Here is a 25,724-nt window from a genome sequence, read left to right on the forward strand (position 1 = left end):
GCGGTGTGAACGCACAGTGAGATGTCTCCATCACATTTGAATGGTCTTTCTCTGTCTGTCTGTCTTTTCTAGTTTAATGAGAAAGCGCACGCTGTGGTTCCGTGCTTTACGTCACTGGTCCAGGCCAACATAAAGAACAAGAAGATCTTTAAAGAGGCCGTGATGAAAATGCAGGCTAAAGGAACCACAGACTACAAGACGGGATTTCACTTTGCCTTCAACCAGCTCTTGAACGTAAGACACACACGGATACATCTTCACATGAGCTTCATGTATAGCACAGTAACATTGACAAGAGTTTGTGCATGTATGAGGACGTGCAGTGCTGGATATCATTCTCATTGAGCATACGAGCGAGGGCAATAACACCGGTTGTTCGGTAGATATTTGATCAACACGTGTGATATTTCATTAGTCACTGGCGTGTGTGTGTTGTGGAGAATAATGGTGTGTCAGACGGGATGATAAATATGATGCGCTGATGATGCGTAAGACAGAAAGCCAGCGTTTGTGTGGGTTCATCACGTTTACGACAGCGTGTTTTGCTCTAACAGACCCTGATGTTGTGATTGATGATGACGAACACTGAGATCAATTGATATTCTTTCCTCTTTCCTCCACCTCTACTGTGGTTTCAATGGTTTTAATGTCTGCTCGCCGGCTCTGATAGGACGAGGAGAAAGCGCTGTAAATGTGTAATTGCGGGAGTATTATTTATCTTTATTAGAATCTTGTCAGGGTGATGTGGCGTAGGCCGAATGTCATTGACAGCTGTGATTGGACGGGAGAGAGAGAGAGGACTTTTGGGTAACTCATCAGAGAACAATCTGCGACAGCTGCGAGCCAAAGCAGTCGTATGATTAGCAGAGCAGACGTGCCTGCGCGCGCGCGCACACACACACACACACACACGAGCGCACGCGGTCAAATGTGTGATCGCAAAAGAGACATATGCACTCAAGGTCACTTGTGTTTTCATTCTTGTATTAAACAGATTATTTCACACAATAATGAGATTTTCAACACAAGAGCAGAATTTGTGTATTTTGTGTGGCTGTAGTCATTGAACATAGAACAAAACACATACAATAATTACAAACATTAGAGTCAAATTAAAATAAGGTGCTGAGTAAGAGATCCAATATAGAATGAAATATCAAGTTAAATTTATGTAAATAAATATATATATCAACGTACAAATCAGTACAAATAAATGTACAAATCAGGCAGAAACTTGAGAATGGAATAAAAGTAAACAGTGTTTGTGTGCATTGATTCTCTCTCTCTCTCAGGAGACCAGCACTCCAAGAGCCAACTGCAATAAGATGATAATGATGTTCACTGACGGCGGAGAGGATCGCGCTCAAGACATCTTTGAGAAGTACAACTGGCCCAACAAAACCGTGAGTCCAAATCCAGACAGTCTTGTGTTGTAAACGCTTTCAAAGCAAACAAACGTGAACAAGCGTTACTGTGTGTCCCTGTAGATTACTTCTGATAACAAGTGAAAGAAATAACAAGTAGATGACATAGCTAGCAAGTTGAAACTATGTCTAGCCAGTGTTTTGGGGGGGTTAGCAGTAGAAGTTATATGCTCCATTCAACAAATAGTTTGCTTCATAAAATTAACATACGATAAACTGCAACAAGTTGCTTACTTGAGAGAATTATTGTACAATAAATTATTCATATAAATGAAATGAAATATAAATAGCCAGACAGATCACCAAACACAGATCAGAAGTCTGATGATGAGAGCATCTATATTGTGTTGTTTTGTCCGAGGCAAGAAGCCGTTTATCTTTGACAAAATCACAGCCCAAAAAACATATTTGGACACGCAAAATGTCTGAACGTCATTAACCGTGTGAAACATTCAGAGATGTTCAGACATTTGCGGATCGTTTATGATTTGTTCTGATTTGTTCATTCACAGGTGAGAGTTTTCACATTCTCGGTCGGGCAGCACAATTATGATGTCACTCCACTTCAATGGATCGCCTGTGCAAACAACGGTATGATGATCACAGCCTCATCCAACATTTACACTTTTACTCTTATAAACAAATCATTTATTTCTCATCCAATCAGATTTAAGAGCCTGAACGATTCATTTTCTGCAGAGCCGGTCAGCTAACACACACACCTCTCTCGTAATGTGGGCGTAATACTTCAGAGACTCCCGTCGCCGCCGTCCCTCCACACAGTCTCATTAATTACTGGAGGAGGATCTGGCTTTCGGGCGATAACCGCGTTCACAACTTCCCCGCGTCTCCAGACAGGAGCTCTTCTTCTGCTGGATTAGTCGTGTGCGCGGGCGGCCGTGTTCTGGTGTGTAATGACTGGCAGTTAGGGGACAGACTCTGGCACAGACTTCATCTCTCGTGTAGCCTTTCGTTTCACTCGCCCATATCACAAAGCGGCAGAGGACGACCCTCACAAAGACGCCCGTTCCCTCTGGTGCCATATCTGACTGAAGCATTCACACGCGGCGCTAGATCCCGTCGGCCTTCCTGAAAACAAGCACGCAAACAAACGCAGGCGAGCATAACCCGCGCTCCGTCTCTCCAACATATGTAAAGCGCTCTTGTTAAGACGAGGAATGGATGGGATTGTTGTGTCGTCATGTGTGTCGCGCGCACCTCCACACTCGCAGATTTACAGGTGTCAGGGGGATCAGACCCAATGTTTGTTTGACACGGCTTAACACGTGTTGTCACTCCAGCGACGCTCCGACGCACAAACCCGTCTGGCTTCAGACCCTGCGCTGATGAAGACTCATTCAATGATGTTCCATCTGCGCTTTTCCCTGTTTAATGCTCATCGCGGTGTTTTTGTTTTCTTTTAACAGGTTACTACTTTGAAATCCCTTCCATTGGTGCCATCAGAATCAACACTCAGGCGAGTCATGGCTCTTATTGTGCTCTGTAGAGTTCATAAAGCAGCCGTCCGTGTCAATGAATGAATGAATGAATGAAAAGCAGGACAGACTGTTGATCTCCATCCTATAATATCAGAGTGTGACAACACAACCCTCCACTCAATAAACCATTCATTTAATGCACAGGTCTGTTTTCAGGTCTGCCGTGCTGAAACTGGTTACATTTCATGAGGTCTGAAGTGAAAGTCACTTGAAATGATGTCATGTCATTCTGGGTTATAGATGTGATGCTGAAGGCCGTATGGCCGTCTCCTGGTTTCTATATTTAGCATCAGGACTGTGATTTGTATTGTCCTCGGGCGGCTCAGCTCCTGGAATCTCTGTGATTATTCAGTCTGCTCTTTACCTCACGTCTGTCTTCTCTCCATCACCTCTCACTCTTATCTCTTTTCAATCCTGTCTCCAGCTTTTCTGTCTCTCTCACATCCCTCTGTTTCTCCTGCGTCTCACCTCCCCGCAGGCAAACTGATCAGACGTCTGAATAGACCATCAGCTGTTCCATTAGACGGAGTGTAATGTTGTTCTGGGAACCGACACTTATTCTAATAGCTTTCAGGAGACCTGTGCGTGCTTTTGTGCATGTGTGTCTGCGCGTGTGCACGTTTGCGCGAGTGTGTGCACGTGTGTGTGTGCATGTGTGTTTGCGCGTTCATGTTTGTATATCCCGGTGGGGACCTAAACCTGAATACACACCAACACATGGGGACTCGTGTCACTGTGGGGACCAAAATTGAGGTCCTCATGGGCACAAAAGCTTATAAATTGTACAGAACAATATTTTTTACAAATATAAAAATGCAAAAAGTGTTCTATGATCTTTAGGTTTAGGGATAGGGTTAGGGATAGGGGATAGAATATACAGTTTGTACAGTATAAAAACATTACGCCTATGGACTGTCCCCACGGGGATAGTCAACCAAAGCCTGTGTGTGTGTGTGTGTGTGTGCGTGTGTGCGTGTGTGTGTGTGTGTGTGCGTGTGTGCGTGTGTGCGTGTGTGCGTGTGTGTGTGCGTGTGTGTGCGTGTGCGTGCGTGTGCGTGCGTGTGTGTGCGTGCGTGTGTGTGCGCGTGTGTGTGCGCGTGTGTGCGCGTGTGCACCTTCATCTGTCGTCCTCACTGTCACGTAGTGTTAGCTCGGTCAGTGGTTTTTCACAGCCGTCATCACTGTAGTGTTTAGCGTGTGTTGAAGTGAACAGTGTCTCACTGTTGTTTAGGGACTGATGTCACGGCCCGCTGCGGTTTGTTCTACACTGAGTCTAAAGGTCTGTCTGTCACCGGCTCAGTGTTAAACGCTCTCAGTTACGCCTGTCAGCGCGGCCTGTTCCCGTAAGAAATAAATGTGTCCTAATGCTTCACACATCCAGCAGCTTTCATACACACACAACATGGCTAAAGATTTACTCCTTTAAACGTTCATTCAGGTGAAAGAGATCAAATGAATGAGCACATCTGTAATGCTGAAACAACTGAGAGGTGTTTGCTACATTGTGACATTATTTCATGACCATTAAATGCATTCTTCTCAAAAATATCTTCATTAAAGGCAGCGTGTCCGGTTTCTCTTAGCCGCTACCCCCATCTGTCGCTTTGGTCAGCGCTCGGCTCGGCTAATGTCCGTCCTGTGTCCCACCTTACTGCTGATTGGCTACAAGGTTGTTTTGGTACTCTGCCCGACTTTGTCTAAACAAGCGTAATTCGGAGATCGGACACCCCGCCTTTAAAGTCTTTTATCTCATGTCTCAGCTGTTTGTTCTATAATGTGTTTTCTGTCAAATCCATCCCGTCTGGACACAATAAGCCATATATTCTGTATATATTATTACAGTCATAAGGATTTTTAAAAAAGGAGATTTGGACACAAGGGCTTCAGGATGTATGTGCAGTGACCCAACATCAGCCAACAGTCACGTGACAGAGAGAGAGAGAGAGCTGTGTAACGTGTTTGATGATGATTTGTTAGGGTCAGGAGTGTCTGTGTGTCGTTTGAGCGGCCCCTCGAGCAGACTCTGTTAACAGCACACTGCTTTATGGGATGAAGCCGTTTGCTTTCTGACCGAGATACAGAGAGAGAGCTGGTGATGTAATGAGAACGTCAGTGTTTTCAGTGCTCGTTCTGTGTGTGATTGTGTTTGTGTTTGTTACGATCAGGAGTATTTAGATGTTCTGGGTCGGCCGATGGTGTTGGCGGGTGAGCAGGCCAAGCAGGTTCAGTGGACCAATGTTTATCAGGACGCTCTGGTGAGAATCATCATCGATTCATCACCACAAATGTGTCTCTGGTTTTATGAACCGGTGGATGATTCGACCTCTGTCGATCGTTTGTGATGGCAGTCATTTCCAGAATTTTACTAAATGTATTTTACAAAATGTTACGCCTTTGACACTCTAACACCGTGTCTACAATGCGACGTGACAAGAGACAATAGAACGCATTAGAACCCATTATCATTTTAATATTTGTCCACACCGGACGTGGCGCGATGCGGCGCGACAATCACATCAGAACAAACCATGTGTCGCATCGCATCACGTCGCGTCTCGGTGTAGACACGGTGTTAATCAAAGTGTGTTTATAAAACAGTCAGTTCTGGTCCTTGATTCTGATTGGTTGAGTCAAGTTCTGAGCCTTTAAAAAAAAACAGATTTATAACAGCGGACCGCATGGCATAGCCTAAATATCACTTTATTTACTTTATTTTATGCAACCTTGCTATGCATATAGAATAAGCCTTTTATTAAAGTGTTTTACATGCAGCTTTCATATAGTGCATGTCCTCTTTTGTTTGCGTGTTGTAAAGTGAATAAGAACGTGTTGTGTTTGTTTTGTCCAGGGTTTGGGTCTGGTCATTACCGCAACGATGCCGGTCTTTAATCTGACATCTGATGGAAACTCTAAAGTAAGATCTCTAGAAATGAACCGCTGGTGTTTTTGTTGTACATGTTCAATTCAATTTGATTTATATAGCGCTTTTCACAGTTTTCATTGTTGCAAAGCAGCTTTACATACGCTACAATTAAAAAATAGTAATAATAATAATAGTACTTGAGGGAAAAAAACAGTAAATGGATTGTTTTGTAATGTCAGAAACTGTCCATGATTCAATCGAAGTATATTATTTAATTTAGGTATATCATTATTTTAAATATTGTTATCAGGACTGGACACCTACAATTACAATATACCAGAGCAATCTGCAATAATATCACAACGTGGGGAAAGAATATATTTGTTAAAAATTAAGGTATGTTAACGCGCATGTAAGGTGTTAAAGTCCCAGTGAAATACAAAATGACAATTCTTATTTTTTCATGAAATATTGCAGCGTTTATTGTAAATACAGTAGTTGATCAATGCGGGTCGTTCTCTTTTTAAAATTCGTGTGCCCTCATAATAATTTAATAATAATTAAATCTGAAAATGCACTTCCGTCCTGTAGTGACTATCCATCTTACATGACGTGTGTTTAACGGCTTGGGCGGAGCATCCGTTAACTCCTCCCCTTTAACTGTCAGTCAGCTCCCGGTTCCATTACAAAATGCAACGGCTGTTTTTACACATCCAATCAAATCGCAGAGAAAGATGACAGCCACACCCACTTTTTTCTCATTTGAAATTGCGTCAGAATACGGATGTAAATGCGAAGGCAACTTCCGGTTCACGGGGACTTTAAACACAAGTTGTTTACATTTAAAAGTCATCGGTGTCCCACACGTGTCCTGTAGGATCATAGAATCGTTGTGTCACATTAGCAGCATGAGCACGTTTACATCAGCGTTCTTCTCTAAATGACATTGACAAACCCTCCGAGATCCACCGTCCTGCTGAATGAATATTGAATATGTTTAACATACGGCTTGACATTGACACTCGATGGAGTTTGACACTTCTAAACACTAAACAGCTTGGTGAGAGAAGAAAGAAGAAATGTGTATGTGATGATGCAGCTATAAATAAACCCGTAACCATAAAAGTGTTTAACATTGGCAATGAAAACCTGAGCATCAGCGTGAGTGAGAAGTGAAGAGTTAGTCACATCGCTCTTGTGTTTCTTCAAGTCTCAGTCATTTCTCACTTGAATCGATGTCCTGGCACAACCACTAAAACTAATGTTGGGAAAAAACTCTCTTTAACTGTGAACTGATGTTTTATAACCCTTCATACAATGTGACTGTTCTGTTGTTACAGCCGATGAATCGCTTCTGCCCTCTTGTGGTTGTGAAAGTGTTTAACTTTGTGCTTTTCTAGAATCAGTTGATTCTTGGTGTGATGGGTGTGGACGTCGCTCTCAGTGAAATTAAAGAACTCACTCCACGCTATAAGGTAACACGTGTGTGTCTCAATACAAACACACACACACACACACACACACACGCTCTCAATGTTAAGTGACAAATCTTTGATTTCAATCACACAGCTTGGAGCCAATGGTTACACATTTGCCATCGATCCCAACGGTTACGTCCTGTTACACCCCGACCTACAGCCTAAGGTGAGAAGTCATAGATACATACAGAGGTCTGAAATTCATTTGTTTGCCATGATTGACACTTTCTGTACCTCTAGAATAATTCATTTCTCCTGATGGATTTGTTTAGATTATTAATTTTCGGGAGCCGGTTACATTGGATTTTCTGGATGCTGAACTTTCAGATCGCAACAAAGAAGAGGTGAACCTCAGTCAATGTTCTGCCCCGACACGTCTTTATTATTTACATTTGAAGAGTTTGGGCCCTATTTTCACGATCGAAGCGCATGGTCTAAAGCGCAGGGCACAGGTGCACTCAGGGGCGTGTCCGAATGCACTTCTGCTAGTTTAACGACGGGAAAACGTGGTACACCATTGCAATGTTCAACAATTGTTTATCAAACACTTATGGCACTTTTTCCAAGTCTTTATTTGTCTTTTTAAATATCGTACTGCAGACACTACACTGAGGTATTACACTGGGTTTAAAGGGGTCACATGACACGGCTAAAAGGAATATTATGGTTTGTTTTAGATGTAATGTAATGTGTCTACAGGATTTAAGGTTGATAAACGCTGTATTTTCCACACTCCGTGCATGTTTGTATCTCCTCTTTGCTCCGCCTCTCTGAAACGCGCAGATGTTTAACAAAGCTCATGGCTCTGAAAAGCGAGGTGTGCTGTGATTGGCCAGTTCACCAGTGCGTAGTGATTGGTGGAATACTGCAAGCGTGTAACGCCTCTGACCATATCTGGAACATCAGGTTCCTCTTCAATTGTACTGACAGGTACGCCCACCTTACTTGCGACTACATTTGGGCGGTCTCAGTCCAATCAGACCACCAACTGATGTAGATTTGTGGGGGTGTGGCTACACGAGGTGTTTCAGGCAGGTCTGGGTGAGCATTCGCTCTTACATAGAATGACTCTTTTGTTCCCACACTTTCATTTCTGCAATCATACGTGTCTAATACATGCATGAGCGACTTATAACACACCAAAGACCAGTGTTGGGTAAGTTACTCTGAAAAAGTAATTCATTACTAGTTACTAATTACATATTCAATAGTGTAATTAGATGACTGTACAAATGACTCTCTCCAAAAAGTATTTAGTTACTTATTACTAATTACTTTCTATATCCTACATCAACCTTGATTAGTTAAGTGATTGAAGGATAGATATGAAACGGCTCTTTTAATTCATTCAAATAAATCATATAAAACAATATAAAGTACTCTTATTAACTGACCAAAGTATTACAAATGTGAGAATTATACATTTAAGCATTTTGATGTCAGATCCTTTATTCCACACACATATATTACACAGTATTTAGTTTATTACATCAGAAGTAACTAATGAAATTACAGAAAAAATGAGAGTAATCGCTTAATTAGTAATTAAGTAATTTATTTTACTTAAGTAATTAAATTACAGTTATTAACTACCTAGTAACTAGTTGCACCCAACACTTCCAAAGACACAGAAAAACACGTGGTCACGCCGTATGACCCCTTTAAGCATTTGGCGCGAGTACATTACATACAATGTCAATGGAAAGGCGGTGCGAATGAGGTGAATCTGCGGCAATCTGGTCTTCCGCGGAGGTTGAAAGTATTTGTCAAAATAAGGAACTTTTCCGGCGAGTAATAAAGAGCGTGGAACGCGATTGTTGGCATTTGGTGTGAACCCAGCATTATCGCACCGTGAGGTTCAATAAACACGCCTGAGCAGAACTCAAACTGTGATGTGAGAGTGAGATTGAAGTATTATGTGTCACAGATCCGTCGGATGATGATTGATGGCCGATCTGGACAGAAGAAGATCAGGAGTCTGGTTAAATCTGCTGACGAGGTTTGTCACAGTTGTGTGATGATTCTCAAGGTCTCACACCTGTTTGCTAGTCTGATCTGTGTGTGTGTGTGTGTGTGTGTGTGTGTGTTTGTTAGCGTTACATCGATGAGGTGGTGAGGACATACATATGGACTCCAGTGGAGGGCACAAATTACAGGTCAATGATCATGTCAGATGTATGTGAAAGCGTGGTTTTCTACGGCGTGTAAATGTGACGCTCTTCTTCACTTTCTGGCGTGTAGTCTGGGTCTCGTTCTGCCAACCTACAGTGAAAACCACATCAAAGCAAACCTGAGCGATCAGATCCTTCAAGTTCAGTGTAAGTACCGGGGCGAGCTGACGCCAACCCCTCTCTCACCTGTCTTCTTTCCCAAAGAGACGTCCTGCCCCCTGTCCCGCCCCATAACCTTCTGGTCCAATCAGCGGAGACTCGCTCCCCTCTGTTCAGTGACGGCGCGGGCGGCGCGAGCGTGGACCCCGGCGAGGACGTCCGTGAACCCCCACACCCCTCTTCCCTCCTCCCCTCCTGTCTTCATGCTCTTCTGTACTGAGGTGATTTTTCTTTCCCCGCGCGGATGTAAAGAAAAACCCTCACTGACGCCCTGAGAGGTGAACGCCTGAACGTGTTTTACTGGGTTCAGTTGACTGACCTGAAAATAATGGTGACCGTGTGCTATTATTTTTCCTTTTGCCAAACATTCAAATGCTCTCGCCTTCTTTCTCACAATGACTTGGATTCTGAAGCAGCTCTTGTGTGTGTGTGTGTGTGTGTGTGTGTGTGTGTGTGTGTGTTGCGTGCGTGTGTGCGTGCGTGCGTGCGCGTGCGTGCGTGCGTGCGTGTTTGTTTGTGTGCGTGCGTGCGTGCGTGCGTGCGTGCGTGTGTGTGTGTGTGTTTAAGGTGGCATGCTGCTCTGTCTGATGTCTGGTGTTTATGATTTCTTGTTGTTTTGTGTGAATGCACAGTGTGGGATGTGTTGTGTGTGTGCCGTCAGCTTTAGAATCAGTCAATGAAGAAGAAAAATCCCATAATCCCCCCTGATGGGCCATTGTCCTGCTCAAGAGATGGAACGACTTTGCTTTCTTTCTTTCTTTCTTTCTTTCTTTCTTTCTTTCTTTCTTTCTTTCTTTCTTTCTTTCTTTCTTTCTTTCTTTCTTTCTTTCTTTTACTTTCTTTCTTTCTTTTACTTTCTTTTACTTTCTTTCTTTTACTTTCTTTCTTTCTTTTACTTTCTTTTACTTTCTTTCTTTCTTTTACTTTCTTTCTTTTACTTTCTTTCTTTCTTTTACTTTCTTTTACTTTCTTTCTTTCTTTTACTTTCTTTCTTTCTTTTACTTTCTTTTACTTTCTTTCTTTTACTTTCTTTCTTTCTTTTACTTTCTTTTACTTTCTTTTACTTTCTTTCTTTTACTTTCTTTCTTTCTTTTACTTTCTTTTACTTTCTTTCTTTTACTTTCTTTCTTTTACTTTCTTTCTTTCTTTTACTTTCTTTTACTTTCTTTTACTTTCTTTTACTTTCTTTTACTTTCTTTTACTTTCTTTCTTTTACTTTCTTTCTTTCTTTCTTTTACTTTCTTTCTTTTACTTTCTTTCTTTTACTTTCTTTATTTCTTTCTTTATCTTTTACTTTCTTTCTTTCTTTCTTTCTTTCTTTCTTTCTTTATCTTTTACTTTCTTTCTTTCTTTCTTTCTTTCTTTTTCTTTCTTTCTTTCTTTCTTTCTTTCTTTTTCTTTCTTTCTTTCTTTCTTTCTTTCTTTCTTTCTTTCTTTCTTTCTTTCTTTCTTTCTTTCTTTCTTTCTTTCTGTCTTTCTTTTACTTTCTTTATCTTTCTTTCTTTTACTTTCTTTATCTTTCTTTCTTTCTTTCTTTTACTTTCTTTATCTTTCTTTCTTTTACTTTCTTTATCTTTCTTTCTTTCTTTCTTTCTTTCTTTCTTTCTTTTTTCCTTCTTTTTATATTTATTTCTTTTTTCTTTCTTTCTTTTAGTTTAATTCTTGTTCATTTGTTCTCTTTGTTTTCTTCTATTTGATCTTTAGATAGTTGTATTCTTTCTTCCCAAAGCGTTCCTCTCCTCTTCACATGTGTTTTTCATTAGGTTCTTGTCTCAGACGGTGCTCATGTGTTCTCAGATGTTTCTTCTGTTCGTTCATTTTTGTAGTTTTTTCTTTCTGCATATTTGTCGTTCATTTTATTTCTCGTTTGATTGACTTGATTTTCTTTCTTTGAACAAACACAATATTTTTATTCAAACAGTCATTGAATAAAATATTGTCTGTGACCTCCTCCTCCCCCTCCTCCCCTGTCCCCGCCCCCCCCCCCCCCCCCCCCTCTGTTTCTTTTCTTGCTTTCTCCTCCTCAGATGGATCAGACTTCAAGGGCAAGTATAAACTCCATATTGGTCCACCACTTCTGTTCCTCTTCTCCCTCGTACCTGTGTCCTAAACTCCCCGCTGAAGCCCCACCTACAGCCTGCTTGCCTCTCTCTCTTTCTCTCTCTCTCACTCACTCACTCACTCGCTCACCCTCTCTCTCCTTCGACTCGGACATCTCCTGAAGTAAAATCTTAATATTTTCTGTCTGTTGATGTGGAAACATTTCTGATCCGCTACATTTGAGAAAAGTGTCTCTCTCTCTCTCTCTCTCCCTCTCTCTCTCTCGGTTGACAGTTTCATGTCCATTAGAATGATGACTTGTGTAGTTATTGTCAGTTTGTTTCTCTTTAGTCCTGTAGACTTTAGTTTGATAATCGATCAGCTTTTTTTGCGTACAAACTCAATTCAGTGTCCAGTAATCTTTGTTTTCTGGTTAGCGGTGGGTTTATTTAGGCTGGTTAATATCCGGTGAAGTTATCTCAGCTAGGTGGCCTCCTTTAGGTCCTCTCCTGTTGTCATAGTGACAGGGCGATGGGTTTGTTTGTCGTCTTTTCTTACCTCCCCCTGTGTTTTCATCAGCTTGACTCCTCTGTACTGTCCATCACCCCTCAGACTGTCATCACGGAGCACATCCCGAGCGGAAAGTGCAAGGCATTGTGGGGGAAAACGACCCGGGCACAAGTGTTTGTGTTAAAGGCTCGTGTGATGTTTGTAAATTCTGAAGCGAGGTTGCCCTCTCAGCGCCGGGCACTTTCCTCTGATGCTGTCGGTCTGCGGGGTGATCACCCTTCATCGGGACCCCCGCCTCACCCAATCCCAGCACAACACCCGTTGGCCATGTTGATGCCTGCTGACAACGAAAGCGACACGTCACACAGTGACAGTGAATAACGCGTCTGAGAACTCACTTCATGCAAGTCAGTTCTCCGACTTCACCCAACTAAAACACTCAATCAAAACACGCCCGCTTTCCGGTTATTTGGGCCCATCCGATTCAAGGCACCATAGTGGCTAACGCTCGAGATCCCCCATGATTCCTCAGTGTTGCTATGGTAACGTCCCCACTGCGTTCCTGCACTTTTTGGAGAGCAGCAGCAGTTGTTTCTCAGAATGTCCCTGTGATCGCCGTCTGCCGCTTCACTCCGGATAATCTTGCCCATTTCTGTTGCAGATTTTGAGTCTCTGCTGCCAAACACTTTTGAGTCAGAGGGACATGTGTTCATAGCACCCAGGTAGCTCTGTGTGAACATGCATATGTCCATCGCTAACATACAGTAGCCGCCGTACTGTAGTGTGTGTTTGTGTGTGTGTGTGTGTGTGTGTGTGTGTGTGTGTGTGTGTGTACGTGTGTGTGTGTGTGTGTGTGTGTGTGTGTGTGTGTGTGTGTGTTGAAGAAAAAGAAAAAAGCACTCTTTAACATCTCATGGAAATCGTTTGTCAGGAGTTTGACCTTCAGCAGGTTCAGGGTCTTTTTGTTTTTCGTTCAGTTTGGTCATGGCTGTAAGTTTTCCTGAAAGAGCCCAATAATCTGCAAATGTGTGTAATGTAAAGTTTCAGAAGTAATCTGAAGGTTCTCATTATGAGCTCAAGTTTCCCAGTGAACAAAGTCATCGATTTAAAGTCTAGAATGTTCAATTAAAGGAACACTTCATCCAAAAATGAACATTCCGACTTCAGTTACGCACCCTCCAGTTGTTCCAAATCTGTATAAATGTCATTGTTCTGTTGAACACAAAAGAAGATATTTGGGAGAATGTAGGACAGCAACAGTTCTGGGGCACTTTTGACTGCCATTGTATTGTGTCCTACTATGAGAGGCTAAATCTATCTGGTCATACACATTCTTCCAAATCTCTTTCTCTGTGTTCATCAGAACAAAGACGTTTATACACATTTGGAACAACTGGAACTTTTCATTTTTGGGTGAACTGTCTCTTTAAGTCAGGTCTGCGTTCATTTGATCCATTACGCATCAGTGTTGAATTGGATGTGAGATTGAAATATATCAAAGTGTCACATGTGAGGTTTTCTTCTGTGTAGTAATCGCTGTCTTCATGCGTGTTTGCATGTGTGTGGAGGTCAGACGTGGTCGCTCATGTGCATGTCGCGTCTGCAGAAGTTCTCATCGTCTCTTTCTCTGTTTGTCCTGTCAGATTTGTGCGGAAGATTCCAGATGTAACACAAGTTCAGCTCTACTGGAAGCACACCAAAGATTTCCTTGGCTTTATAAAACAAGCGTGCGGCGCTATCATATTGACATGAAAACAAGTGTTATTGAGGGCGGTAAATCAAGGTGTTATGTTAGCATTATTCCCACTCCAGGAATTTCTGGTCAGATGTGATGTCTTGTCATTCGAGCTGAACTTGTGTTGAATCTGAAACATGTCTTTACTGTATATTGTGTTGTTTACAGTATGTGTTTGTGTGTTTTATGATGTATTTTGGTTTAGAAGAGGAAATGTGTCAAAACGATCAGTGTACATGTATGTATTAGTTTTCACTCAAGCTCATGACTTCATTTCTTCACTTTAACACGAGATGTAGATATGTTATGTCCATGTTTAGCTCCAAAAAGCATAAAAAACCACCATCATTAAAGCGATGAATGTCTTCTGAAGAGAAACCATTCGTGCTTTTTTAATGCTTCGCAAAAGTGAAAGCAAAAGACAGAAACGGATGAGAGCTCTAACACAGTGACGAGCTGAAGAAATGAAGTCATGAGGACGGTTCTTTCATACGCAGTGTGTGTGTGTGTGTGTGTGTGTGTGTGTGTGTGTGTGTGTGTGTGTGTGTGTGTGTAGTGAAGCGTGTCGGTGGAATAACACATGTTCTCCTCAGGGAATACTGCAAAGATCTGGAGCTGTCTGCTAACAACACAGAATTCCTGCTCAACTTCATCGCTCTTATGGAGAAAGTCACGCCAGACTCCAAACAATGTGAGTCTAACACATCCGTCACCTCGTTACATCACTTCCTCTGACCTTTCACCTCAACAGCACCACACCCTTCTGCACAGGTGACAACTTCCTGCTTCATAATCTGATCTTGGACACGGGCATCATCAGACAGCTGGTGGATAAAGTCTGGAAGACCAAAGATCTCAACACGTATGACACTGAACACAAACGAAGCCTGAGTCTTCTCACATGATCATTACAGTATATTCACACGTGTGTGTTGTGATCGTCCAGGTATGGATTTTTGGCCGTCTTTGCAGCCACAGATGGAGGAGTGACCAGAGTTTTCCCAAATAAGTGAGTTTATCTCATTTTCTACAACTGTGCGTGCGTGCGTGCGCGTGCGTGTGTTTGTGTGTGTGTGTGTGTGTGTGTGCGTGCGTGCGTGCGTGCGTGCGTGCGTGCGTTTGCGTGCGTGCGTGCGTGCGTGCGTTTGCGTGCGTGCGTGCGTGTGTGTGTGTGTTTGCGTGTGTGTGTTTGTGTGTGTGTAATGGCTTTCCTGTAGCTCAGTGGTTAGAGTGTGGCGCTAGCAATGCCAAGGTCATGGGTTCGATCCCAGGGATTGCACAGATACAAATGTATAGTATAATGTAATGTAAGTTGCTTTGGATAAAAGCTAACTGCTAAATGTGTAAATGTGTGTTTGTGTGTGTGTGTTTTAGGGCTGCTGAGTCGTGGGAGGAGGACTCCGAGCCGTTTAACGCCAGTTATTATCGTCGCAGTCTGGACAACAAGGGTTATATCTTCAGAGCTCCGTACCGCAGCGGTGAGTAAAACTTGAATTTCATTCTATTGATTGACATCACAAGCTGCTTTAATTGATTGTTTCTTTCTCCAGCCAATGACGACATCCTGAACCCAGAAAACGACACCATCGGCATTCTGGTCAGTACAGCGGTGGATATCTCCATCGGATCCAGAAACCTCAAACCCGCAGGTGCGCTCTATATATGACGATGAGTCAGGATTTCATCTAAACATGAATCAGACATTTCTCATTGGGTTCTTCCTCCTCTAGTTGTTGGAGTGAAGCTTGATCTTGAGGCTTGGACAGACAAATTCAAGATCCTGGCGAGCAACCACACCGACAGCAGCCGGCAGAGCACACAGACGGTACACACACACACGTTTGTTTTTGGTGTCTTCTATTGTCTTTATACTGAGCTAATGGTATTTTCTATTCCAAACTCCAAAACCCATCACAGACTCACAGAAAGGATTTAGCATTTTACTCTCTTGAATAATCAGTTGACTTCATGAGGATCACTGACTGATAGACACAATGTAGATGATCTCAGGAGTACACACACACACACACACACACACACGTGAACGTTGTGTGTTTTCTCTTGTGCAGTGTGGACCAACCAGTGGCTGTGAGATGGACTGTGAAGCCAACAGTGAAGTAAGAGACATCCTCAGTGTGTCTGGAAGAATCTTGAGACCGGTCATGTGTGAATTGTGTAGTGTATAACGTGAGGTCATCGCTCTTCCTTTCAAACCCATTGACCGTGTGTGTGGTGTTTATTCCCGTGTGTGCAGGACCTGCTGTGTTATCTTCTAGATGACGGAGGTTTCCTCGTCATGTCCAATCAGAAAGATCACTGGAACAGGGTCAGCGTCACACACATCACGACACGTCACGAGACGCTGTGTGCCTCTGTCTCTGAACTGGTTTCTTCCTCATGTGCAGATTGGGATGTTCTTCAGCGAGGTGGACCCCACCCTCTTCTACGCTCTCTATAACAACTCTCTGTACAAACGCAAGCAGTCGTATGACTATCAGTCAGTGTGTGACCCTGTGCCCAGCAGTAATACAGGAGCCGCCCGTCGAGGGGTGTTTGTGGTAAGACAGAACCGATGGATGGATGGATGGAGGAGAACGATGACGTTTTTAAAACAAAGCCGTCTAGATGTGGTCTTATGTGTGGTTTGTTTTTCTCAGCCCACTGTTGCTGATGTTTTAAACGTCGCCTGGTGGACATCAGCCGCTGCCTGGTGAGATAGCACCATATATACAAATGAAACCAGACGTGCACGATGACACTGAAACAGAAGACCTTACACAAACACATTTGATGTCTTTTACGCTACAGGTCATTACTGCAGCAGATGCTTTATGGATTTGCCTATCACAGCTGGTTCATGACAGGTGTGTGTGTGCCTTTATGTCACAGGTCATCATCACGTCTAAAGTGATTGACGTCTGTCTAACACGCTTGTGTGTGTGTGTGTGTGTAGATGAGGTGGAGGCTGAGGGGATGATGGACATGAGTAAACAGACGAGCTGTGTTACAGTCCAGACGCAGTTTTACTTCAGTAACATCAGCAGCTCTTACAACATCTTACAGGACTGTGATAACTGCTCCAGGTCTCACATCCTCATCATCGGCACGCTGAAACATCTCCTCTCATCGCTCTGTGATCGGCACTGATGATGTGTGTGTGTGTGTGTGTGATTGACAGGTTAATTCATGCTAAGAGAATAAACAACACTAACCTGCTGTTTGTGGTGGCTGAACGCCTCTCCTGTAACTCCTGTGAGATGGAGAAACTGTCTCAGGTGGAGACTGAATGTATCCTCAACGTCAGCTGGACTTGATTACAAACATGCTCATTACCAACACATTCCTTAATTCCCTCAATTCTTCAGACAAGGACCCGAACGTATGTGACACGATAGCCACGGCGCGGTACAGAAGAGGACCCAAACCCTGTTTCGACTATAATGAGCATGTATGTACAAGCACGTAGATGTTGTTAAGAGAACAATACGAGAGGTTGCTTCCAAAATGAGATAACTATCATGTCCAAAGTCTTCAATAGTTTTTCGTTTCTGGTTGAACTTATTTCGGCTTGATTTAAACCACTGAAAAATGATTTCTGTAAAACTACAATCCATAACCTTTCCTCTCTGTTTAATACATAACATTTCTTACCTGTGTTAACAAACGACATTAATCATTATCTGCGAAATACAAGCTGACAATTTAAATGATAAATCAGTACACTTTCTTATTAAGCATTTTTATCTTGATTTAAGAAGTTTTAGATATTTTTACTAAAAACAAGGTACAATTACTTGTCAAGAAAAGTGACCTAAGAAAAATATTATAAGAATTAAGAAAGTTTATGGTAAAAACAAGCAAAAAAAATGCTGCCGATGAGGTGAGAAACATCAACTTAAATTTAGTTTGGCCTTTTTCTCAAGTACCTAATTCAATTTTACTTGTTGTTGTTTTTTTGACCATAAACTTACTTAATTCTTATATTTTTCTCCTTGAAAAGAGCCTTAATATCTTAGGTCACTTTTCTTGTCAAGAAAGTGCATCTTGTTTAGATATTTGAAGAGTTTATTTCTAAAATGAGATCATTTCAAAAATCATGTTTTTATTATGTTATGATGTTTTTATTGTGTTAGTTAGCTGTATTTTATTTTAGTTATTATTTTGAGTTTGATTGATATGAATTGGAATGCACAATAAAAAAACATGATTTTTGAAAATTTGTATAATCTCATTTTGGAACCAAACTCTTCATTTGTACTACAGAACAAGACAAAAACACTTAGTAAGAATGTCATTTTTTGCAGTGTATTATAAGATGTTTTTATGTATTCAGATTTTTTTTCAGATTGCAGCTTGCAGGACTTGAATAGAATATTAATCCACACACTTTTGTCTCTTATTTGACAGGAAAACACATCAGACTGTGGGCGTGGCCACTCGTTCCGTCCCTCCCTCTTCACTTTACTCCTCCTCCAGCTCCTCCTCCTCTGTGTTTTGGCCCGCCCCTCCGTTTAACTCCGTCCTCCTCGTCTCGTCCTCCCGCTCCTCCTCATGCCTCCTTTATCTCCCCGTCGCTCTAGTCATAGATAATATACAGGGACTTCCTCCTGCCCTTATATGGAAGCCCGCTCGTACTGCTTCATCCACTTAGCTTCACAGATTGTTGCTTAGTGACCGTTGCAGAACTTCGTCGTCGCCTGCCAATCGAGAGCATTTGTGGGAGGAGCTAAGTGTCTTTATGAAACAGGAAGCTAAACAAAGTTAGTGCTGAGAAAACGACGGCCATCTCGGACCAAGAGACGAAGATGTGGAGAAAACGACACGGACTGTTCCCTCACATGGGGGTGGAGTTTCCTTTGACTCCGCCTCTAAGGAGGAAAGGTCATTCATATCTTCGTCACATCCATCGTGTGCTGTAACCCGCGTGTCGTGTAGACGCTGGGCTACACAACTTTCTGACGCTGTCTAGCTTCCGGTAACAAGAAAATAAAATAATCGCAGAACTTTACAAGAGATTAACAAAAAAAAACATCTCGAGACGAGTATTAAAAACATACCTCCGTATAATAGAATAAATGACATGAGAAGGGACAGATGATAGATCTTATTTATTCAATTAGCTTTTATTTATAAACTATTATCGACTTCTTGCCAAAATGAGACTTGTTGTGTTTTTCTAGCCAAATTAGGAGGACGTAAAAAGGAAAATAAAAGGCTGACGTCTGAATGAAAGTGCTTGAGATGAAAAGCGTTTGCCGTCCGCTCATAAGGGCTTCAGTTCTTCGTTTCTTTCATGCCCCGATCGGAACAGGTTTAGTAAATTAAGATTATTTTTGTGTCTTTTATCACAAGTCAGACTACACAGATGCCTGATGTGTAATGTGTGTTTGTTTGTAAAGAAAGGTTCAGTCGTCATTTATTCACCCTGATCTCAAACCTGTACTCTGGTTTTTCTGTTCAGTGACGGTTCACGCTGATGTCTGCCAGTCATATTGTGTGCTATACAGTCTTGTTTAAAGAACAGATTGTTATTCCTTTTCATACTTCAGATGATGATCGCACTGACTGCCGTCGTCATCGTCACTTCGAACTGAATCTTGTGTTTTGCTTTTTTACTCGCACAAACTGTAAGAGCGTCATGTAGCACAGTGGTTCTCAAACTTTTTCGTTGTAAGGTCGCCTTTGTGTTAAGTGCATCGCTTTGCGGCCCCCCATAGAAAGACGTATAATCTTAAACTTAGAATTTTAATTAAACCAAAAACATTCAGTTATACAATGCTGGAACCTCAATTTGTTTGGTTTGTGGTGTCATTTTTCTGATGTTTGATTGCATAAAATCTATGATGAATTTCTATATTTCATAAAATGCCACAAAATCTGTGGCCCCCCTGGATCCATCTTGGGGCCCCCAGTTTGAGAACCACTGATGTAGCACACAGGTTGGGTTGGGTTGGGTTCTTTCACCTCGACAGGAGAGATCACTGTGAACCGTCATTGTGTGGAAAACAGCCGTGTGAAGATTCTTCAATAGAGGGTGAGTAAACCATGACAGAATGTGTTAAACAATCAAACCGAAGACGAGAGAGAGAGAGAGAGAGAGAGAGAGACCTGATGGATCGAAATGCAGTTGATGATGTCAGAATGTCTATCATGCATTGTGTTTGTACGAGCACTTCACTTGGATGGATTATTTTGTGTCGGTCAATATATGTACTTTATTTTCTAGATTATTATATAACACAAGACGCAAACATACTGGTGAACTCAACCTCTTCTGTCTTCTCTGTAATGGGCCGTTCGTTCACTATCATGTCCACTTGTGTGCTTAGTTTTTACACGCGTGTGCTGAAAGAGTTGGACTATCATTGGAGCTTACAGCCTTAGAACACTAAAAACAAAAGCAGTGTTCGGAACATAACGCTGTCTCTTACAGTGCAGTATATACTGTATACTAGGGTCAAGCAGTGCACTTTACTCAATTCTTTCCTTTCAGCGATGGGCATTCAGTTTATTGTCTCTCAGACATTAATATGATTATTTTGTGTCGATTGCTGAATCAAGAGATAAAAGGTCATGTTGAGTGCAGTGCATGATGGGAGATATTCTTCTGTGCAGTGCCCACAATATACAGTACGTACTGCATACTAGATTCATATAAAAGTGTTGTTGAAACTCAGCCTGAGGCTCCAGAACTGACGGTAGGATTGCAGAGTTTCTATAAGAGAATGAGAGTTATTGTTGTGATTTCAGTCCGAATCTCCGATTATTCACAAGCACCTTTATTTCTTTCAGCGTTTTCTGTAGCACTTTTCACATGTTTTTATTAGGGCTGTCAAACAATTAATCGCATCCAGAATAAGAGTTTGTGTTTACACTGTATGTACGTATCTGTGTACTGTGCATATTCATTTTGTATTTATAAACACAAAACATACACATACTTGTCTATATATTTAGAAATATTTCAATGTATTATTTACATTTACCAATCATTAAAATTCTAAATAAACGTTTATTAATTGTTATATTTTTCTCAAATATATGCATTCATGTGTGTGTTCATAAATACAAAATGAATATGCACAGTACACTGACGTGTATTACTTAAACACAAACTTTTATTTGACAGCCCTAGTGTTTATCTTCGCGATCTTGTACAAAACTACACAACAAAACGAAATGTTCTCAGTGAGTTTTTAAGCACTTAAAGTTTCACAAAGAACCATCTACATGTGCATCACCGTCTGTATGATTCTTCATGATGGAGTCCTCAGGTTAGTGTTGTTCAGTTTCTTTAAAGCAACAACAAACAGATGTTTTGTAAAGTCAAACACACGCTGGTGTGTGTGCGCACAGAAGGAACTGAATCGATGTTTGTTGTCATGATGTGCGTATGTGAAATGACTGTGAGACGAGTATTCTGGGAGTGTTGTCAATTGAGTGATGACTGTACATTTGTGGTTTTTACTGAAGTGTCAAAAGAATATTTCATATCCGTTTGTTTTCAGGACGTCAGTTGAACATTAAAGGTAGAATTCACCAAAAAATGAATATAATTTTGTACTTTACTCTCGTGTCTTTTCAAATATTAAAATCATATCATAATTTCTCATATCACATAGACTTGAAACATAAAGTTGTTTCATTTTATTTGATCAGTCTGCAAACTGATACAAACTTTTTGAATGATCCGCAGAAAACAAAACGCAGTGTTTGGACCGACACGAGGAGATAATCCCAGAATTATGATGATTATTGGTGGATTGTCTCTTTGAGTCATGAACAGTGCCGATGATGTCATGTTGTGTCTGCGCTGATGATGTCATGTATTTTGAGAGGTGCTTGAATGCTGCATGTCTGTGATGGACACAGTGTTTCTCACGGGTTTTGTTCCGTGTTAACTCCACACGTCACTAACGTTTGAAACTTGAACGCAACCCTAAATCTCACGCTATCACACGTGACCTCAAACCTTCACACACAACACACGCTGTTCTTGAATTCACATGTCAGACCCGTAAACCAGACTGATGAACCCAAAACGTCCTTCCGCTCTGAATTTCATGTGCATGGTCATATGTGGTAATGTCAGCAAAAAAAGACTGTTTTTAGCGTGTGCTTTTGATCTTGATGAAGTTAAAGGTGAAAATCACCCAATGAACATTCTGTCATGATCATATCCACACTGATCGTTCCCAGACGATGACGCTTCATGCACTGTAGTCCAGGTGTGAGGAACAGACTGAGACCGAAGTCATTATTTGCTGAATATCATTGCTGTTGGTTCTCACATCTTGTAACCAATCATGACTCGACTAATAGAAATGTGCACTTCAGTCTGTTCATCACACAAAGCTGTGAATAAGTGACAGAATTTTCATTTGTTGGGGTGAAATCTTACTGTGGTGATGTTAGATGGCTGTCAAGTGGCTGTTGTGTTCCTCTCTGCCGGATGATGAGGTAAAGAGAGCTCAGAGAGATGTTAATATGCCTTGCGAGCAGTTTTAAAACTTTGCCATACGTTTTGTTTTGTTTTTTGTTTTGTAAGGAAAGTGTGTATTTGTCTTAATACTGGAACACTGTCGATGTACAGGGGCACAGAAGCGCTTGCCCAGCGTTTTGGCGAGACGCCCGCGATGAAACGATGATGATTGTGTCTGTCTTGTGTCACAATTCACTGTGGAACAAAAGTCCTTGTTTTTAAGTGGTCTGAAAGATTTGCTTTTGCCAAAAAAAAGAGAAAAAAACAATAGTATTCAAAAAGAAAAGCTAAAAGAGGAAGCAGCTTGCACATGGGGAGGGGTCTGCCCCACCCACCGGGAGGAGTCTCTCCCGTGACCCCTCCCCCTCCAAAGTAACATCCCTGTAGGCGCGTTTCCATCAGTGAGACGTGTGTATGTGATTACGTAGTCTTTAGTCTGGTGATCCGTGACAAACGTGTACAAAAACATAAATATAGAGAAAAAAACACACAAAGGAGAAATTGAATTAAACACGAGTGAGGTTTAAACGTGTATTAAAAAATAGAGAATCACACCGTACTGCTGATTAAACTCATATGACTTGAGCTCTGTTATCATGGTGAGAGTTTGTGTGTCGGTGGCCTCTGTCAAGGCTTCATGTTGCTTCATTTTCTTTTGTACAGACAACAAAAAACCACAAGGGAAAAATTTGTAAAATATTGTGTCTGTGACTCCTTGTAAAATATTTTCAAATTGTTTATTACAGAGAATCAGTTATTAAATAATGTTCATATTTTTCACTTCAGTGCATTGTGTAGTGGTTCTTTTTCATTATTAAGCCTACATTAACATACGATTGCTCTCGCTTGAACAAACACACACGTGTCAGCTGTGATCACTTACGTGAGGGCTTTTTCTTTGCAGCATGTGTGTTGATTTTTGAAAATGAAAAATAAATGTGTGTATAGTTTCACAATAATGATCAAAGGACGTTGTTGAATATGACACAGATGTGCAGCTATTGGTCAAACATCTCATTCTAAACTTTAAAGTCCCCGTGAACAGGAAGTTGTGATCGTTTTTACTTCCGTATTCTGACACAAGGAATTTCAAAGGCGTAAATGAGTGGGTGTGGCTTGCATTTTTCACTGCGATTTGATTGGATGTGTAATAACAGCTGTTGCATTAGGCTTGTTCGACTTGATGCGGCGCCGCAAGATCCGACAGGCGGATGACATCAAAGTACCGCGAGAGCGATTCGAAAGCAAACTTTTTATCGTTTTTCGAATCGCTCTCGCTCTCGCGGTACTTTGATGTCATCCGCCTGTCGGATCTTCGGCGCCGCATCAAGTCGAACAAGCCTGTTGATTTTGAAATGAAACTGGCAGCAGACTGACAGTTGAAGGGGAGGAGTTAACGGATGCTCCGCCTAAGCAGTCTAGTTTCCGTCATTTCAGATGGATAGTCATTTCAGGGCGGAAGTGAATTCATAAAGATTATGAGGGTACATGAATTTTAAAAAGAAAATGACTCACATTGATAAACTATTTACTATAAACGCTGCAATATTTCATGACAAAATAAGAATGGTCATTTTTAATTTCACTGGGACTTTAACTGCTCCAAATATAACACTCTCTGTCTGTGTGTCTGTATCAGAAGTCATTTCAGCACAGTCAGGGTTCACATCGGTATTGCGTCGTTCATCTGAGCAGAGATTTCCCACTAAGAAACTTAAAGTAAATGAGCTTAATACGAAGATTTTCTTTTGGATTTGGAATGTTCGGTTATAATTTTAGCAATAATATTAATCAGAGACGATCACGATAACGTCTGCAAGAAGTCCAGGACCGCCTTATGCCAGGTCTGAGGATCATCAAGGTAACACGGATGCCCCGCCCCCTTCATTACCACCACTCTGTGATTGGCCAGATGACTCAGGTTACTTAGTGACGCCTCCCCAAACTGACTGTCCTGGTCTCCATACACGATAAGAGCCGGTGTCTGTACAGGCAAGAAAGAAAAAACATGAGTCATTTGGCTTTACACTTTTATTTCAACGTGTTCAGTTGACATTCATTGTGTGTGTGTGTGTGTGTGTGTGCGTGCGTGCGTGCGTGCGTGCGTGCGTGCGTGCGTGCGCGTGGGTTCCAGTGAGTGAGTGTAATGTCGTGAGCGCTGATCTCACCTGAACGCTGGAGTACTGACCCGCTGAGAACTTCTCTGTGCAGATGGGAGCCACGGGGATGTATGCCTTCACCAGATCAGTGTGTTGAAAGAGAAACGGTAGCGAGTACATGCCGCTCAGAGAGGGACTGATGACCACCACAGGACCCGTTTGAAGACCTTCACACACCTGCTTGAGGAAAGCACCCGGGGCCAGTTCACCCACTGCTGCCGGAGCCGCCGCTGATTTAGACTGACCCAAACCTGACAGACAGAGTGAGCCACGAGTTCATTTGACTGACACCTGCCAATCATTTGTTCTGTAGTTCTACCAATGATCTGTACATTTAACACATAGAAAATGAGACTTCATAAGTAGTCGTTTTCTTATATGATATACAAATGTCATTTATTTCACAATAAATAATGAGGAAAAAACAGATTCTTGTCTTTATGTTGACTTTATTGACTGAACTATATGAATTTTGTATATATTGTCGCTTAATTACACCATGTTTCGTACCCCAGAAATGCCACAGTATTCTGAGAGAACCGTGTAAACATCACGGTATATGATTGCAGGGAAAACTTTTCTGAACTAACATTACATTGGTATTTTAGCGCTAGTGTTTGAGTGACAGCTCACCGGGCAGATCGAGCGCGAGCGCTCTGTGACCGGCGGCCGCCAGAGTCTCCAGAGTTCCGATATTTCGCCAGTTTTCAGAGGAGAACCGGATCCCGTGCAGCAGCAAAACCGTCAGACGTGCGGTACAGCCAGCGGGGAGAGCCTGTCGGTAAAACAGCGCCTGATCCCCGCACATCTGAACCCGAACCGAGCCTTCAGACGACCGAACCTCAGACATTCTGACTGACGGATCAAAGTTCAGCAGAACTCAAGCGCGCTTTCGCTTCTGTAAAACACACACACAGAGTTTAGTTAGTTCCATTAAACAAACACACACACACACACACACACACAAGCATAATTAAATGACATAACTGTCTGATTAAATGACAATATCAAGTATTTAACTACCTAGATATGATTTAAAACAGAGTTCCGGAAGAAGTTTAACACACACACACACACACACACACACTGACCTCTGCCGACCGCTCGCAGAATTACAACCTCATACATTTTTGTATTTAAAGGGACAGTTCAGACAAAAATGGTCATCATCTATTCTCTCGTAAATCTGTATGTGACTCGTTCA

At 41.8% G+C, this 25,724-nt stretch overlaps 3 protein-coding genes across 5 annotated transcripts in view; 1 reads left to right on the forward strand and 2 right to left on the reverse strand.

Moving 5' to 3' along the window:
* Positions 1-23,041, forward strand: part of cacna2d2a (calcium channel, voltage-dependent, alpha 2/delta subunit 2a) — a 143,255-nt gene extending 120,214 nt beyond the window's left edge. The window contains exons 11-39 of one of the 2 annotated variants that reach the window (XM_057337493.1): positions 73-234; positions 1,293-1,403; positions 1,937-2,015; positions 2,852-2,901; positions 5,089-5,178; positions 5,772-5,837; positions 7,187-7,261; positions 7,356-7,430; positions 7,537-7,608; positions 9,192-9,263; positions 9,359-9,420; positions 9,506-9,582; positions 11,622-11,639; positions 12,806-12,866; positions 14,473-14,570; positions 14,651-14,741; positions 14,826-14,888; positions 15,254-15,357; positions 15,430-15,528; positions 15,610-15,704; positions 15,949-15,996; positions 16,134-16,205; positions 16,285-16,437; positions 16,537-16,589; positions 16,688-16,743; positions 16,833-16,962; positions 17,058-17,167; positions 17,245-17,327; positions 18,287-23,041. In XM_057337493.1, the coding sequence (XP_057193476.1) occupies positions 73-234; positions 1,293-1,403; positions 1,937-2,015; positions 2,852-2,901; positions 5,089-5,178; positions 5,772-5,837; positions 7,187-7,261; positions 7,356-7,430; positions 7,537-7,608; positions 9,192-9,263; positions 9,359-9,420; positions 9,506-9,582; positions 11,622-11,639; positions 12,806-12,866; positions 14,473-14,570; positions 14,651-14,741; positions 14,826-14,888; positions 15,254-15,357; positions 15,430-15,528; positions 15,610-15,704; positions 15,949-15,996; positions 16,134-16,205; positions 16,285-16,437; positions 16,537-16,589; positions 16,688-16,743; positions 16,833-16,962; positions 17,058-17,167; positions 17,245-17,327; positions 18,287-18,394 (2,433 nt within the window). In that variant the 3' untranslated portion in view covers positions 18,395-23,041. The remainder of the gene's footprint in view (positions 1-72; positions 235-1,292; positions 1,404-1,936; positions 2,016-2,851; positions 2,902-5,088; positions 5,179-5,771; positions 5,838-7,186; positions 7,262-7,355; positions 7,431-7,536; positions 7,609-9,191; positions 9,264-9,358; positions 9,421-9,505; positions 9,583-11,621; positions 11,640-12,805; positions 12,867-14,472; positions 14,571-14,650; positions 14,742-14,825; positions 14,889-15,253; positions 15,358-15,429; positions 15,529-15,609; positions 15,705-15,948; positions 15,997-16,133; positions 16,206-16,284; positions 16,438-16,536; positions 16,590-16,687; positions 16,744-16,832; positions 16,963-17,057; positions 17,168-17,244; positions 17,328-18,286) is intronic. The other variant, XM_057337494.1, reaches the window with a different exon arrangement.
* Positions 1-25,724, reverse strand: part of cysltr3 (cysteinyl leukotriene receptor 3) — a 90,514-nt gene that overhangs the window by 16,860 nt on the left and 47,930 nt on the right. The window lies entirely within an intron of this gene.
* abhd14b (abhydrolase domain containing 14B) lies at positions 23,272-25,607 on the reverse strand. Of its 2 annotated transcripts, XM_057337498.1 has the most exons (4): positions 25,544-25,607; positions 25,154-25,418; positions 24,530-24,771; positions 23,272-24,345 (listed from the first exon to the last, which is right to left on the reverse strand). In XM_057337498.1, the coding sequence occupies exons 2-4, from the start codon at positions 25,368-25,370 to the stop codon at positions 24,163-24,165; spliced, it is 642 nt and encodes a 213-aa protein (XP_057193481.1). In that variant the 5' UTR covers positions 25,371-25,418; positions 25,544-25,607; the 3' UTR covers positions 23,272-24,162. The 2 variants fall into 2 exon arrangements, with proteins under 2 accessions (XP_057193481.1, XP_057193482.1); XM_057337499.1 differs by lacking the exon at positions 25,544-25,607 and having other exon boundaries at positions 25,154-25,528.

This window comes from Triplophysa rosa, linkage group LG7 (genome assembly GCF_024868665.1).
Source record: "Triplophysa rosa linkage group LG7, Trosa_1v2, whole genome shotgun sequence".
Lineage (NCBI taxonomy): Eukaryota > Metazoa > Chordata > Actinopteri > Cypriniformes > Nemacheilidae > Triplophysa > Triplophysa rosa.

What these genes read in the sequence shown, in the direction of transcription:
- abhd14b (XM_057337498.1), bottom strand. Translation starts at nt 25,370, where the DNA reads ATGTCTGAGGTTCGGTCGTCTGAAGGCTCGGTTCGGGTTCAGATGTGC. An exon ending in GCTCGCGCTCGATCTGCCCG is followed by an intron (nt 24,772 to 25,153) that starts GTGAGCTGTCAC and finishes TCTGTCTGTCAG; the next exon opens with GTTTGGGTCAGTCTAAATCA. An exon ending in GTCAGTACTCCAGCGTTCAG is followed by an intron (nt 24,346 to 24,529) that starts GTGAGATCAGCG and finishes TTGCCTGTACAG; the next exon opens with ACACCGGCTCTTATCGTGTA.